The 14,482-nt window shown below is 36.3% G+C and overlaps 1 protein-coding gene across 1 annotated transcript in view; it reads right to left on the reverse strand.

The window, feature by feature from the left end:
* Window positions 1–13,060: 13,060 nt before the first annotated feature.
* SH3RF3 (SH3 domain containing ring finger 3) overlaps window positions 13,061–14,482 on the reverse strand; it is a 673,946-nt gene continuing 672,524 nt past the window's right edge. The window contains 1 exon segment of the mRNA XM_082246695.1: window positions 13,061–14,056. Coding sequence (XP_082102821.1) covers window positions 13,888–14,056 — 169 coding nt within the window. The 3' untranslated portion in view covers window positions 13,061–13,887.

Raw genomic sequence — 14,482 nt, forward strand, 5'->3', positions numbered from 1 at the left:
TTGGTTTGATAGTTTTTTTTTTGCTTAAAGCTGAACTCCAGGTAAAAAGCAAAATACACAGATGAAAGGGGAGCTTTTTTCCTTCCAAAGAATTTATATTACTGTCCATCTAGTTCTGTGATTTAAGCTGGCCATAGATCAGGGATTCCCAAACGACGGCCCTGCAGCTGTTGCAGAACTACACATCTCATGAGATATTGTAAAACTCTGACATTCACATACATGACTAGGCATGATGGGAATTGTAGTTCCTGAACAACTGGAGGGCCGTCGTTTGGGAATCCCTGCCATAGATGGTTGGGTTTTAGAAAATTATGGGAATGCCCCATCCACACATTCAGGATGGATGAAAGAATTCTTACCACAGTGCTATTGTATTCGGACTCTTCCACTGTCAGAAGACACAGATCAGTGCTGCAGTCTATTGGCTACATGCACTGATCAAACACAAATTTTCCAGCAGACCTGACTGACTCCTCTTGAATGGAAACGGTCATCGATGGATCAAAATTCAGGAGGTCCTTGCTGAACGGACAGAATTTCAATCCATCTATGTCCAACTTTACACAGCTCTGCTATAATAAAGCTCTATCTGGCAGGGAAGGACAACTGATTTTTCCCTGCTGCAATTTTTTAACAGTTATTCCCACCCCAAAATGTTACTGTACTGTGAAAAGAGAAACAGCTCATCATTTTTTTTTTTCTTACTCTGCTCTTTGCTTTTTTTAACACCAAATACAATTCAGGTTCTTACACTGCTTGCATTTTGAAGCACATTTGAGGCCATAATCATACAGAGCTACATTCATTTTTGTATTTTATATCTGCCTAGTTTGCATTCACTGAAAAAATAAAGATTTCCTAAAATCCAGATAATGTGATTTTTTATTTTATTATCATGTAATGATGCTTGCTAGCTGGCTTTTTTTGTATATAAATGTGGTAGTAGCGCACTGTCACCTAGTGATACAAATAAGGAAATTACAGGGTGCAGATGCTGCAATCACCAAATGTGTTCCCACATCCACAATAAATCAATGCTAAAATGTGTCATAGCGCTGCCTCTAAATCAAGGTAAAAATAATAACTAGAAAGTTACAAAAAAATGACTATAAAGTGCCAGTGCAAATTAAATCCATAAACAAACATATAACGCAAAAAAAGCTAATGCAATAATTTACTTTTTTTGTACCTAACACAAATTACATTGGCTACTCTATCAGTATTTTGGGTATATGTAGAAATGTTTAAAGCCAAAAAAGATCACTTAAAATATTTAAAATTTAGCCAATACAATATCCTGTATTAGCCTTTCAACTTTCTTTGCCCTGCATGGCTGAAATCAGAAATATCCTTCACTTTATAGCCAGCAAGTCAAGGCTGTGTCCTACAGCACAAGGACCCAGCTGTTTGAGAAAGTTGTCAAGAACATAGTCTGGCTGAACCGGATTTGAAATCTTTTTTGCAGATAAGACAGTAAAAAAAATCTTTATTTAAATGGTGCCTTAGTGGTTTTCTTGGAGTGCAGCTTTAAACCTGGGTGAAAAACATAAAATTTGACTGCAAATGATGCATTGTAAGAAAAGCTACAGTTGAACTGTGAATAACATATATTTATACATATAGATTAGACATTATTTGAAGAAATTCATAGTTTTTTTTTTTTACTGGAAATACCGTTACATGTCCACTGTCCTACAGAACATGACATATACTCATGTTCCTATTCTCCACCAACCTTTTACCACCAACATTTTTTTTTTTTTAACCAGAATGGTGAAAGATCCATGTGGTTCACCATACATCTAATAAAATGTAAGGTTGATCTAATTATACGTGCCTACAAGTACCCTGTGTGCTCTGCTGTGTCTACCCCAACTAAGCTTTGTTACTAGCTGCAGAACATGCATGTACAAATAAAAATGTGATCGAATTGTCTCATTCTGGTAAAGGGAGGGAGATGAATTCACTAATCATCCAAAAAATAAAGCTGTACTAACTGTATGTGCCTACAAGTAGCATTTATAGATTATAATAGCATTATATGTGTGATTGTGCGTACCCTGAAAATGTTTTGTTACTAAACTTGGAACGTGCACATTTAAATAAATATATGGTGGGAGATAGTAAACCATTATAGAACTGTATCAACTGTATCAACCTAGAAAAGAAAATGGGCCTTAACTGGTTGCAGTTTTATCCAGTTATGTGTTTAAATGAATCACCACAAAATGTTATAGACAGGAACTAAAACAATTATCCAAAGTAATGAAATGCATGTAAATTAGCAAATGACCCCAAAATTCAGCTTTTAAAACTGTCAGAAAGACAGTTCATTAAATACTAGAAAGGCAGTCATTTTTTATTTCCAAACCAATTTCAAGAGCTTTTACACACTAAACCTTTTAAACAGCTTGATTCATAAACTGTCCAGTGTGGGGTTCTGATATCAGAGGGAGGACTAATGAACAGAATTAATACTGAAGCACAGCTTTTGACAGTCAGTATTTTCTGCCCCAATTAATTACAAGTTTTGCATTAGTCCATAATTAATTGTTTTGCTCCCCTTTGCTCATTTGTATATTTACTTCATTTTGTTACTAGTGAGTGCTAAGGACCTTCACATATAACAGCCCAAAATCTATAGAATTAGCAAATGTCAACATGGGTTGACATTTTTTGTTAGGCTTTAATAAATATTTCATGAGACTGATGTATGAAGGTCAGTCACAACCTACTAACAACACGATTAAGGCAGACCTCCAAACGAGGCATGTTTAGCAATGTACTTGCCAAAATTACAAATTTGAAATGCAGTTTACATGGGGTTCCGTTTTTTTTTTCAGTGGGGTCATAATGACTTCTTTTTGAACAGGAATGACTTTATCTGTAAGAGGTATTTACTGTCATGACGGCAGAGTTAAAAGAAAAAAGTCCACCATCCAATGTAAAAAAAAATAAACACAAATTGAATTGTAGCTTTATCTCTCTAAAGTTCATAGCATCCCACCACACGACAGTGTTCCTTTACCACATGCTTCATAAACATGCTTGTCAAAGTAACTTGACCATCTTACTCAGAGAAGTCAATAAGAGCTTGTATGTAAAGGATCCTCTGTGGTGCAGCACAGCTATCCTCCTATCCTCCTATTGTCTCAGCTAGTTATCCTTCCAGGCTCCTCGTTGCCCTTGAAAATAAAGGCAAGGAATCCGCATAGTGTAAAACCATATACACAAACATATTAAAATAGTAGCGGTACTCAAAAAAATAAAAGATTTAGTGCCAGTAACAAAGAAAGAGTGAGTCTCAGAGCTACAACAGGCCGCTTTTGGACTCCAGAGCACATGAGGACGCCATAAATGAGGGTGGAGCCAGGACCAGCTCTTTCATTGTTACTGGCACTGAATCTTTTTGTTTTATGACTACCTCTACTGTATATAATATTACACTATGTGGATTCTTTGGCTTTATTTTCATGGGCTATTTGGAGCCTGGGAGGATAACATGTGGTGAAGGAACACAGTGGGGTGATCAGCACCTTAGAGAGGGGAAGATACACTTCAGCTTATTTTTTTTTTTTTCACTTTGGATGGTTGACTTTTTTTCTTTAAACTCTTCATGAACCAGGATGATAGCACAATTGATCAAAGCTGTGCAACCTGCCTGTCACTGCACAACAGAGGGATGGAAAGTGTACTTTCCCTATTGTGTGTATGTTTTTATGTGGTAATTCATATTTTTACGTGTAATATGGGTCTTTTTTTATGAGATATGGGGCTACACCTGTATTTCATGTTAGAATTTTTTTTTTTGGTAGAATGATTATACATTTTTTTTCAAGTCTCTTGAACTTGTAGGCAGTTGGTGGCCTAGGCTTCTCTGCTTATCCTGCAATCCTTATTCAATGTCAATTGAAGTGCTAGGGTGGGAGGGGCAAAGCTGATACCTTGATTAGGGTTCTATTCTTAATTAGTTAATCTGTGCTGTGTGTGTGTGGCAGTGTTAATTTCGTCGACTAAAACGTTTTCGTCGACTAACACAATTCAGATGACTAAAATACGACTAAAACTAAAATGGCATTTTAGTCTTAAGACTAAAATACAACTAAAACTAAAATGGCATTTTAGTCAAAAGACTATAACTAAAACTAAATCGAAATTTGCTGCCAAAAATTAACACTGGTGCATGCTCAAAGCATAAATAATAACATATTAGATTTTTCACTCCAGGACCAGCAGTAGTATATAATGAGTTTGGAAATTGTAGAGAAATGCTTAAATAATGCATTACAAATTACAATTGAACCACACCCATTTGATTATAGATGACTAAAATGAGTTTTAGTCGACTAAAATGTAGGGTGTTTTAGTCTACTAAAATATACTGGAGTTTTAGTCGACTAAATACGACTAAAACTTAAACACTTGAAGAAGACTAAAATAGGACTAAAACTAAAATGCCATTTTAGTCCTAAGACTAAAACTAAATTGAAATTTGCTGCCAAAATTAACACTGGTGTGTGGTGCTCTTGTGTTGGATGAAAAGGGTGGGACAGTCTAGATTTCAGAGGAACAGGGGGAAAAATGGACTTTCAAGGCACCATACGTAAAAGGAAGAACACTTTATTGTTAATTAGCATAAAACCAGAAAAAATTATTCAACCATCCCCTAGGGGGCGGAGACAATAAGTCAAAATACAGGTGGCACAGTGAAATAAACCCTGCCAATAGGGCATACAGGGTAACACGAATTGGCAAAAATACAATAAAAATCACAACTTGATAGGTGAGGGCGCTATACGCTACAATCGGGGAGCCCCTGAGATCCAGGGTAACGCAGAGCGTCCTCAACAGTAAAAGTACAACTTGCACAAAGGAAAAGGTTCATGTAGCCAGATTGTAGCGTATAGCGCCCTCACCTATCAAGTTGTGATTTTTATTGTATTTTTGCCAATTCGTGTTACCCTGTATGCCCTATTGGCAGGGTTTATTTCACTGTGCCACCTGTATTTTGACTTATTGTCTCCGCCCCTTAGGGGATGGTTGAAGAATTTTTTCTGGTTTTATGCTAATCAACAATAAAGTGTTCTTCCTTTTATGTATGGTGCCTTGAAAGTCCATTTTTCCCCCTGTTCCTCTTATTTCAAGATTTTTAGGATGTGGCACATGATTTTGTATCTCGCTACGCCCCTGCTTTTTGCTGCATCAGGGTTGGCGTATTAGTCCCGTCCAGCCTAGATTTCAGCCCATTTATCAGACTGACCTAGTTGTGATTGCACTGTACAAAATTACACATTTGCCCCTGTTAGTCAAAAGTGTCCTAGAAAAAAAAAAAAATAGAAGCCACAAGTGCAAATGTTTTGTCAGAGGACTCTGAAAACTGATAGCCCACTGATCTATGAGAAACCAGCACAGGGACCTGTAGAACAATAAATAAAGATTTTCTGGAGGTTACCTTATCCTCCTTAAAGCACAGGAACACGTGCTCTGGATTTATATATTGCTTTGTAAATTAACAGGATGGCTCTTTGAGATGTGACTTGCAGGGTATATGGCTTCCACTTGTGTTTGCACATCTACTGTACACATACCACTGTTTTTATTAAAGTATAAAAAACAGGTTTTAATTGTACCCCTTTATTTGATTCACGTGGTTGAATGCTAGAGAACTTTGTATTGTGCATAGTGTGAACTGCCCCTCTAGAAGTACCTTCCTTTGTAAGTAAGCTTTGGCTATGGTGCATGCAGTGCTTTTAATGTTGTCAGTGTACGTTAACAGTAATCTTTACTGTAATGATCAATTGTGGGTTTGGTGACATAACTGAAGCCTACAGTTAGATTGGAGCCATTCCATTCACCATTGAGGGGATTTAATCTTATCCGCTACAGTTAGTGAGTACAAGGTCAAAAGACAACAAAAACACATTCAGCATTTGGAATTTTGTCATGTTTTTCCAACTGTTATTATCATAGAGATTAGTCCCTGGAGATCTACAGTACATACTTGATGGCCTTTGGTTTCCAATCAATGCAATGGATCCTTTACACACTCACTGCAGTTAGTATATTCCCAGGTTAATGGCAAACTACTGCATGAGAAGTCACAGTTGCCTACAACTGTGTGTTTTCATTCAGTGCCAATTTTACAAAAAAACAACACTATATTTTAAAACAAACCTCTTTATAACAGTTTCGTACAAATTAGCTCTGGACAAAGAAAAAAAGGCAAATGGCGATTTCACAAACTCTGGATATATTAAAGGAAATGGTATCTACAATACAGAAAATAATGATCAAGAAGCTTTTGTAATTTATCATGAGCTCAGCAAGCGTGGGTGGCTTATAACAATGGTCAAGGATTTATGTTGTCACTTTTTAGAACATACTATGATTATATGATGCCTTGCATTGGCTTCAAAACAAAACTAACCCTGGAGAACTTATTACTGAACATGTCTAAAAGAACTGTCTGTAATTTCCCTAGCAACCAAACAGATTCCCTATTTTATGAACCACAAAGATTAAAGAACAAGATTGATAGTATTGGGCAGCACAAACCTTTTTTTCAGGCAGTTATCCACAACCAAAGCTTTTCATAACTAAAGAGTTAGAGTTAAAGTTAAAAAAAAAAACAAAAAAAAAACATGCTTCTGTAAAATTATATATTCTGTTTCTATGGTATACAAGCTGCTGATGTGCTTATGGTTTGATTACAGTTTATGCACCTCAAGTTTTACTGCTCAGCAGAGTCTATAGATTATCGACTGCTTTGTTCTATCCCTTGGATTAAAATCAGAGTCTATTGTATATTTGATTTTTTTTCAGGTACAGCAATCAACGCTAATTACACACTTACCACTTCTGACATGCTGGCAGTTTTTTCATTTTATGGAAGTATGTATCGTGACAACTTTAAATACCTTTCATTCATTAAATCAGTGGAAATTGCTGCCAATCAATGGTATTAGTGAATACTATAAATGAGTCTGTTTCAAGACAATGGGAGTTGTAGACCACATAAAATAATTAGTACCCAACTACACTGACAGACGCGAGCTTCTGAGGAACTACTAGTGCCAGTATTTTTGGGTTGTCAAAGTGATTAGTTGTGGATATCTTAACTCTGATGCAAAGATTGTGATCAGCCAACACAAATTTAAAGTATATAGTTATGACTGTTATTAACAACTCCTTCATTGGTGTTGGTAAAAACATTCACAAACATGTACAAGATATAAAACTTTTAATCCTGTCCAAAGTTTTAATTTATAATATGACCAGTGGGATAAATGAACAATTAATGATATATGGTTACTTTGTTTTAAAATATATGACTATATATATTACAGGATCTGTGCAAGTTAAATTGTTGAATGGCATACTGTCTTTTTATATCTCCATGGGCTTTATTTATTATTGGTACTTACAGTATTTAGCACCGACCTTTAATATGGCTGCATGGTTGCAGAGCCATGTCTTTATGCATCTCTATCTGAAGTATCTAAGGATATTTAGATTGAGATGAGGACCATGTAGCAAGATATTTTAAGGGGCTTTATTCTAATGTGCACCTATAAGTGTTCAAAATGATTTTTTTTTACATAGACACCTAGTATGTACTGTTACCATAACTTGTGATAACTTTTTTTTTTTACTTGTGCATTTTCTCACTTTGGCAAAGATATTTTATTTAAGTGATATCTAGCTTTACTGTTTTCATTGCTAAAGCAACAGTAAAGTTTGGTTAGCATATGATCCAATATTTCAGGCTTTGTGAAATGTAATTTTAATATATATACATATATATATATATATATATATATATATATATATATATATAAAATCAAAGCTGGTGTGGTGAACAGCACAACGGCTCAAGATGAAGTGCAAAGCAATAAGACCATCCCACTGGTCACATATTGAAAAATCTGAACAGGGGTTGCTGCACTTAGAATTTATTAAGAGTCCAAAAAGACAAAAGTTTCATGTTATATTCCAAATAGCAACAGTTTCGGGTAAAGTACAAAACACCCTTCTTTAGGCTACAACATCATGTCAATGTTGAATCAGATGATGTTCAAGCCTAAAGAAGGACAGCAACAGTTTTGTACTTTGCCCAAAACTGTTGCTATTTGGAACATAACATGTAACTATTGTGTTTTTGGACTGTTAATCAATTTTAAGTGCAGAAATCCCTGTTTGGATATATATATATATATATATATATATATATATATATATATATATATATATATATATATTTAATATCCACTTTATTAGGTACACCTTGCTTGTATTGGGTTGGACCCCCTTTTGCCTTCAATCTTCCTGGCAGAGATTCAACAAGGTGTTGGAGACATTCCTCAGAGACTTTGGTCCATATTGACATAATTGCATCACGCAGCTGCAGATTTGTTAGCTGCACGTTCATGATGCAAATCTCCCGTTCAACCACGTCCCAAAGGTGCTCTATTGGATTGAGATCTGGTGACTGTGGAGGCCATTGGAGTACAGTGAACTCATTGTTATGTTGAAGACGCCAGTGGTGAAATGATTTGAGCTATGTCACATGGTGCATTATCCTGCTGGAAGTAGCCATCAGAAGATGGGTACACTGTAGTCATAATGGGATAGACATGGTCAGCAACAATACTAAGGTAGGCCATGGCATTTAAATGATGCACAATAGGTACTAAGGGGCCAAAAGTGTGCCAATAAAATATCCCCCACACCATTACACCACCACCACCAGCCTGAACAGTTGATACAAGGAAGGATGGATCTATGCTTTCATGTTGTTTACGCCAAATTTTGACCCTATAATCTGAATTTTGCAGCTGAAATCATGACTCATCAGACCAGGCAACTTATTTCCAATCTTCTTTTGTCCAATTTTGGTGAGCCTGTGTGAATTGTAGCCTCAGTTTCCTGTTCTTAGCTGACAGAAGTGGCACCCGGTATGGTCTTCTGCTGCTCTAGCCCATTTACGTCAAGGTTCCATGTGTTGTGCTTTCAGAGATAGTATTCTATATACCTTGGTGGTAACAAGTGGTTATTTGAGTTACTGTTGCCTTTCTATCATTTGAAACCAGTCTGCCCATTCTCCTCTGACCTCTGATTTCTACAAGGCCTTTTCGTCCACTCTACTGCCGCTCACTGGATATTTTCCCTTTTCCTGACCATTCTCTGTAAACCCTAGAGATGGCTGTGCTTGGAAATCCCAGTAGATCAGCAGTTTTTTAAATACTCAGACCAGCCCGCCTGGCACCAACAATCATACCCCGTTCAAAGTTACTTAAATCCCCTTTCTTCCCCATTCTGATGCTTGGTTTAAACTTTATCAAGTTGTTTTCACCATGTCTAGATGCCTAATTGCATTAAGTTGCTGCCATGTGTTTGGCTGATTAGCAATTTGTGTTACCAAGCAAATTTCACAGGTGTACCTAATAAAGTGGCCGGGAAGTGTATATATATATATATATATATATATATATATATATATAGTATATTATGTAGGTTGATTCTCAGCTTTGCATTACAGTCCTGGTTGGAGAGAAAACATAATTTACCCTTTTTTGCCTTAAGCTGGCCATTCATGGATTCAAATTCAGCCGGTTCAGCAGACTGAGTTTTGATCCATGTATGGGCTAGCTGCTTGTACACAAGTCGATCTATTGATCAACTTGTGTACAACCAGCCTGTCAGGGTTTTTCCGAACGATCATTACCACTGACTGTAGCCGGCAACACTAATCGTTATATTCTGCCAGTAGGGAAGGCTCCCCGCCATCAGAATACAGTAGCACAGTGGGAGGATTCCATGTGGATGGGGGAATTGGCTAATTTTATTTCCGTTCAGCCCACTGGTTGAACGGAAAAAAATAAATCATGTATGGGCTGCCTTAATAGGTTAAAGACTGATTTTCTTACCTTCCAGTTCACAAATGCATTATGAATGTCTTGGCTAGAAAGCTTTCTGCATCAACTGCAACAAAAGGGGGAGGCTTTGTGTTATAAAAAAACGTTCTCTTAAGTACTACAAGTATGGCACATTAATAAAATGTAGTACAATATTTCAGATGTGCTGTGTGTAGTTCCACTACAGTAGCTTTCGTTGTAGAAACTAATGTTGTTATTTATTCAAGTCTGTTTATGTGCTGTAAGTCAAGGTCATATGACAAGGCACTTTCATAATTCAGGCAGGAAACAGTTACTACATGCCCCTCGACATTATGCAATTAGACAAAATGGGACTATATCAAGAACTTTACAATGTCATTTGCTACAAAGAAATAAATTAAAATGCATTTGCTATAGTCACAGCATAGTTTTATAATTTAATAACATAGTAATTTATTATATTGCCAGAATTAATTTGCAAAGGTCAATTTTGTGCTGAAAAGCAAATGCATTTCTCAAAATGTTTTCCATATTGATGGTACTACAGTTAGAACAATGTTACTGTGTGCGAACAGCATGACATGGGGCTTCTGTCTAATTATGTTTGCATTGCAAGTTCAAACCTCAAAACCCACAACTATCACATTCATGGTCAGAAAAAAAAACTTATGGCCAATGAAAATGGATTTCTAGCATTATTTCCATGCATTATAGGTAAACAGTTAACTTCAAAGGGACACTAGAGAATTGACATGGCATGTTTACTATGACACACACACAATCTCTGTAAAAAAAAACAAAAAAAAAAAAAAAAATTTGACACGAATAAAATGGAGATATTTTGGAAAAAAAATAAATAAAATGAGATATAATTATGAGGGTGTAATTTTTGATGGCATTCACTATATACCAACACTCTAGACTTAAAATAATAAAACATAACAAGATAAAGTGTCCCTTTTAAAGTTGTAAAATATCCTTCATTTTGTGCAAGTTAACCATCTATGAAAATATGGAGTCCAAAGCCATTTTTTGAGCCACTGTTATTCTAAGCCATATAAATGGATTTGGTGATTTAAAAAATGACATGCCACCTTTGCCACACAAAACAAACACATTTCCAAACTCTCAGTTTTACTGGTTAACAAAAACATAGTGTATAAAACTTAAAACCTGCTTCCAAAATCATAATAACAGCAGCAGAAATCTCAGTTGCAACCATTAGTAAATAATTCTGGAAGGAGGCTTCCGCTTGACTACATTAGGGCAATTAGATAATGCCAGTCCTTAATAATGTTTACACTAACCAACCAGATGATAAGGTGTACTCAGGAAAGCTGCAGAGCATATAGAAAGAAAAAATATACTGTAAATATATGTACTTCATGAGTTAACAAGTAGGTTTTACTTTAAGTCTCTTGCTTTCTAACAAACCTGAGTACTGGTGAATTTGACTGATTAACTTTGTAATCACTTTTTCTTCTCCCCGCAGTAAATGTTGCTGGTTATAAATTGATCAATTCGACATTACTTTCACAAATATCTAGGAGTAGGGAGTTGAGATTGGAGTCTACACAAAACTGATTTTGTAAAAATGTCAAGGTTACTAAATGGGAGGGGGGGGGGAATGATTGAGTATTTTTTGCAAAGTACATTTTCACCACATTTACTAAGCAAAGAAAAATTCCTTGTAAAGTGAAAATTCTCTTTCAGCATATTTGCCTTTGGTAAATCAATCCTTGTAATGTATTTATATGCCGAGCAGTGATGTCATGCAGCCTGGATCTTTATCCTAATAGTTCTAGGGAGAATGGCATTGGGGCACATTACAATATTTCTTTAATTATAGCCATTTCAAGACCATTATGGTCATCTAGGATCCCTGCAGAAATGAAAAGGTGACTAAAACTACATTTGGGAAGTCATAACTCAGTGCACCTTGCCTTTTACATTACTTTGATGCTGCTAAGGTTACATGTCTTTTGGCTCAACATTGAAGATTCAAAGTGTAATCAAAGGTCTATATGTTCTGTTTTCAGTCTTGTTTTACAAGGCAAGATATTTGCAGGTATTTAGATCCATTCTGACATCACTTGTGAGAGCTGTGCACATAGGGCTTAATGAGAACTTGCGAGTGGTTGTTATTGCACAAAAGAATATTCAATATGCTGGAATATGAGGTCATTCAGCAATTGTTACTTTTTATCCGCATAAAGGGGAATGATTACTGTCATGCCATGATTGCAACACATCTGAATGTTGGTTGAATAAAGGAAAGAAGGGTCCAGCGGTGCAACAACCCAGCCCTGCACAAGCAGATCCTTTACCGCTTGTCATTTTTATTGTAACATCTCCCATTGTAAGGGCATCTTTGATTAACTGTTTCATGGTAATTTTATTAGTAGCTAATGATTAGTCTTTTCAAAATTATTGCACTAACATGTCCCAAGAAGCCTATTTTTTTTTTTGCTGGTCATTATTATATACTGGCATTGGGTGAATGTAGACCTAGATAGCCAGGTATCCAATTTTTGTAATACCACTTCAGAATCCATACTAGCAAATGACAAAGACAATACTCCGACACAACTTTACAATCTGTACACAAATGTTTTCCACATAGGGACGTGCAGTGTTCTTTTTACTAGTACACGTTTTATTTCAGGTATATAACAGAGCTTATTCCAGATAACCATCTTCGTAAACAAATAATATATAGATAAATATATGAATCTAAAATATGGAAGATTTGAATAAAGATCACAAACTCCCAATAGACACTATTGTTTAAATGTTTGTTTTTGCTTTAAGTACAGTTGTCCTTTAAGTACCCCCTTGACAGCAGACTGCACTCTCTGCACGCATGATCCTCACTGTGTGGTTCTGCTGGTGCCATACGGCCTTTGAGAGGAAAACATCTCTGCCAGGTCCTTTTCACATGAATGCTGGAGGCAACCATGAGTATGGTTAATCCAAAGGAAAGAAAAAGGCTGTGGCGTGCAGTGCAAAGAGGATCCAGTCAAGATGTTTTCCTTGCCAAGGTGGTTTGACAAGGCGGACTGCACTGAGTGAGCTAGGGGTTTACCCAAGGGAAAACTACACTAAAAGTACAATTGCCCTTTAACCCCACTGTTGTGCTTTTTCACAAGTTTCGTTGTGTGTTGTGTATCTTTTCTGATGCACTGTGGGTTAAAAAGTGGCCATTTATATATATGTGTAAACATTTCTCAGCAAAATAATTGATAACTGGGAAAAAATAATAAAAATGTAACACAATAATTTCAAAGTAGCCATAAATGTTCAAAAATGAACATTTTAAAGCAACATGTAAACATACATTTTAACAATCATATGCAAACCATCTCTATAGTGATAAAAAAAAGACCGGTATTTAATAGATTGGTAAAATATCTTTTTTGATCGCTACAAACTTGTGCCCTTCATTGTGCATATATTCCTACTATAGAGTAACTGTGGATAAAAAGCAGTTGTTGGTCACTTCATATCTTCCACTACATCAGGTGGGTGAATAATGTTTGATGCCTGCTGGCCCTTCTACGTTGCTTAATTCTCTTGCATAGGCAAGTAATAAGAACACTGCAGTGTATACAAATAAGTTAGCATATAATAAAAGATTCACTTTAAAGTAATTTCATTTATATTCTATACATCACAATGATCAAACAAGATTAAAATGTACATCTTCTCAAATTGTGGTTCCAAGTGGAAGGCACTACTCCAACATATCACTGAATGTTCAAATCAACGATTTCTCAATGAAGGACATCAAACTCAAGATCTTCTTTTAAATTTTAAGTTGAGGGTCCAATGGTATCTTTGGAAGTCAAAATGAAAACTCATATTTATCGGGCTTCCTTATATTTTGATGTCTTGTGCTTATTCTTTTGTGCCATGGACACCATAATCCACTATTCATTTTCCACATAATTACTCAGATGCTTTTCAATATAAAAAATCATTGAAGGCTTCAGAAACTTTCTACAAAGCTTCCAGGAAAAAGCCCTGTCCTTCCATTTCTCTGTAATGTGCCTTTATACCAGCCATCTTCTCGCTTCTTGTGAACAAAAACAATGTCTCCTTCTTTCAGCTCAATTTCTGCTTCACTTTGAGGTGGGTATGGCACAACTACTCGATATCTGAAACACACAGCAATCATTTGTTCATAAATCATATAGATGCATACTGGGACATTTCAATAAAACAGGTATACTGGAATACACAATCCAGTATTTATGTATTTATGTTGTACAAAAAATAAAGGAACAGAGCGCACACCGCCCTAGTGTAACACCATTTATTTGAAGTTAATAGAAGCCATAAAAACAGGTACTCACAAACAGATAGGAAGTCATGCATGGAAATAAATATCCCCCGATGATGTTTACAGGGCTCTCTCCTCCTAGCCTCGGCGGCTCAGCTGTTCGTCCTGCACTAGTCAGTGAGTATCGTACGGCTAAGCCAACCGCCTCGGATTACTCAAGGAGACTCGATGTGGTGAGCCTGCGCACGGTCCAGCCGCCGCCGCACACCCTCCAAGAGCCGGATGCTATAGCCGCTCAGAG

Source organism: Pelophylax lessonae (genome assembly GCF_965119305.1).
Source record: "Pelophylax lessonae genome assembly, chromosome: 2".
Lineage (NCBI taxonomy): Eukaryota > Metazoa > Chordata > Amphibia > Anura > Ranidae > Pelophylax > Pelophylax lessonae.